We start from the raw sequence: 3,259 nt of genomic DNA, 5'->3' as shown, positions 1-3,259 counted from the left end.
TCCACTGGCTGATAGAGGCTCAGATAGCTGACAAATGACGTCACTGTCAGATAAGGGAACAAAATCCGATATTTTCATCATATATTTTACTCGTTGGATTATTACCAGACAATTTACAATTTAGAGGGACTGGTCCTAAATCTTTTAAAAGTTATTTGCACACGTAGCATCCTTGAACTGATATTAAATCATAACATGCAATGTGATTGTTTTAATTTCGATGACGATATAAAAATGCTTAATTTTATTCATACATATTATCCATTGTAATGAAGATTACAATATGATGCTATAACATTCTTAACCAATTCATCTGAAAATTAAATATCTTTTGTGTGTGCACTCCCTTACAGTTTGCAATGTATGCATACCCTAAAAATCCATGGACTTTAATATAGGGTCATTTTAGAGCAGGCGGTCTTTATCTGTGCATCTCTCGCACCCGCCATCGTCCAGGTAAATGTTTAACGGTTTATTATATCCTCGGTCCCGTGGCCTTTTTGTCAATACATTTCACTTATAAAAAATAACACGTGTACAATAAATGTGGATACATGTTTGTTATTGTCGTTTACGTTACACCGAAAACATAGGTTAAAACGATATAAAAATTGTCTATAGAAATTAATAGATTAATCTAAGGAAATAAAGTAAAACTAGTAGGCTGTACTTTTAAAACTGATAGTATATTTCATAATTATCACAACACTTTTGTCTGCTAACAAAATTAATATGAAGTGTTAATTTGAATTACAAAACAATCGGCATCCTCCGGCGCGCGCTGGCGCTGGCCCAGTTCTCACATCTGCACTGGACATAATTCCAACGCCGTCACACTATAAATAACACTAATTACATGTCAAAATAAAGATTTCACAAGTTATCTATACTATTATAATAAAGCGTAAACACACACTTCTTTCTTGCCTAAGATGTCAGCAATTACAGCATATTTTTGAATAATTATTACTTTAATAAAAAGCCCTACACTTACGTCACGCTTTACGCTATATATTTCACGCCATTAAACTTAGGGGGTAAATATTTTGGATAAAAACCCTAATTTGGGAAAGAGACCATAAGTTGCTGCCAACATCAAGGAAACAAGATTGCCAAGGTTTGTCATGTCATGTCATTGATAATTTGACAAATGTAAACAATGAAAATAAAATTCATAATTTCATGCGGATGAAGCCGCACGGGAACAGCTAGTTAAAGTAATATAATGTCATAATTTATAATAATATCAGTGAAATAAGAGTAATTAATCCTGTATTCATATTTTAAGGCAAAGATATTTTTAACATTGTTCGCAAAAAATTGCAAATTCTGTAATGATTCTGATAAAACGCTTTTGCTCATGTAATATAACTTCAGCTTCACTTACTCTAAAAACCTACTACAACATTGTATCTCAATTTTTATAAGTTAACTGTAAGCGAAAATGTAATGGCCATCATAAAGAAGTTTGGTTATTTAGGCATTAGAACAATTTGGTATTCCTTTACCTTAAAAGTTTACAAATGCAGATTTTAATAATTATTATTTTACGAACTGAATTTGTAATATAAAAGTATTTATCTTCGATATCAAATAATGAATCTTAACATCATCATTACCGTGTAATTGCATGTTAAAAAAAGTCGTGCTCAACAACACCCTATTCGAATTTCCATCGAATATTAATCGATTAAATGTAATTAAAAGTAAATAAAATCGATACAGTTATATCATTTATATCGATGAAAAACAGATGATCCTCATTTTTAATACGGTAAATGATTTAACATATTTTTAAAAGCCCACGCTCTAGTAATCTGTGTACTTTACTTTTACACTCGGTTTTATTGAGCTTAAGGTTATCCGAAAAGAGGTTTTATTGCGAAATTAGATGCTAACGATAAAAGAACATAAACTATGTTATCTTGATATCATTTCCTTCCTTCGTTATTTTTGTTGTTCTTTTTTTAACTGGACGTTGCCAGTATGTATCTTCGAGTAATAAAATAGTAAAAAAATTGCTGAATGCTGAACTTTGTCCAAATAGTCTGAAGTCGCATGTAAGGGTTTTTTTAAGTTTGTTTTTGCGAATTAGTGCCGGGAAGCACGTAGTTTTTTTGTTATGAAATAAATTAAGCAGTTATGTAATATATATAAAAAAAAGGAATTGTATTAACATATAATGATTTATTTTTGTAAATATTTAACATATAAACAAGATTATGTGTTCGAACATTTAGTTTTTTATTCCAACACGTTCAATAAATGTCAGATAGAATGATCGGAATCACTTGCGTTAATTAAATTCATTCAGACTTCCACACCGGTCGCCCTGAGTGAGTAATTATAAATTGATTTCGATTTATTGATTTTGCTACGTGACTGTAATACTCTAACCAAGTCATAATTATAGGTGAGTTATGAGTGAACTTCTGTCACTAACAATGTTGACTCCGCCGACTAAAGTCGGAACAAATATTCAGGCACCAACTTCTCTAGTCTACACCTGTCATCGAGAATATTTAATAGTCTATGCACAGTTTTTCATGTATACAATATCTTTGTTCCAGCCTATTCGAACAGGAGATAATGAGCTACGTGCCGGCTGGTGTGTGCGGGGGTTGCGCAGGGTGCGGCGGGTGCGGAAGTTGCGGCTCCCCCGCGGCGTCACCGGCGGCTGCGCGCTGCACCCGTGCACCCGCGCCGCAGCGACGCGACTTCGAGGCCAAACTGCGCGCCTTCTACAGAAAACTGGAGACTAAGGGCTATGGACAAGGGCCCGGGAAACTCAAGTAAGTCTCCAATAGAAATCGAATCAAGAGTAGATGGTCAAAAACTAGGATAACCTGGTACTTTATATTGAATTGTGACCCAACAAACATCTTCCAAAAGTAAAGAATGAATAAAAATGTACTGAAGGAGGTACTTAACTGACATAAACTTAATACTACATGAAAGACGTCTCTTCGAAACTGCAACAACTATCTTGACCAGTTGGCGAAATCTGTAAGGAAACGCCATTAACACGAAATATAAAATAGAATCTTGTCCAAAAACCACCTATGACCAGACGGTAAAAATTATACTATTTGTACTATAACTTAGTTTAACTAGTCCATTTGTCATTACAATATATGAAACTACAAGTATAAACACATAATTTCAGGCTGCACATTCGACGCGAGCATCTTCTAGAAGACGCGTTCCGTCGCATCATGTCGTGCGGCAAGAAGGAGCTGCAGAAGGGCAAGCTGTGCGT

At 34.3% G+C, this 3,259-nt stretch overlaps 1 protein-coding gene across 1 annotated transcript in view; it reads left to right on the top strand.

The window, feature by feature from the left end:
• LOC106109100 overlaps positions 1 to 3,259 on the top strand; it is a 77,391-nt gene that overhangs the window by 67,088 nt on the left and 7,044 nt on the right. The window contains exons 8-9 of the mRNA XM_013290503.1: positions 2,571 to 2,792; positions 3,167 to 3,253. Coding sequence (XP_013145957.1) covers positions 2,571 to 2,792; positions 3,167 to 3,253 — 309 coding nt within the window. The remainder of the gene's footprint in view (positions 1 to 2,570; positions 2,793 to 3,166; positions 3,254 to 3,259) is intronic.

This window comes from Papilio polytes, unplaced genomic scaffold (assembly GCF_000836215.1).
Source record: "Papilio polytes unplaced genomic scaffold, Ppol_1.0 DF821289.1, whole genome shotgun sequence".
Classification (NCBI taxonomy): domain Eukaryota; kingdom Metazoa; phylum Arthropoda; class Insecta; order Lepidoptera; family Papilionidae; genus Papilio; species Papilio polytes.
Note: the sequence above shows the minus strand (reverse complement) of the source record. Positions and strands in the feature narration are given on the sequence as shown.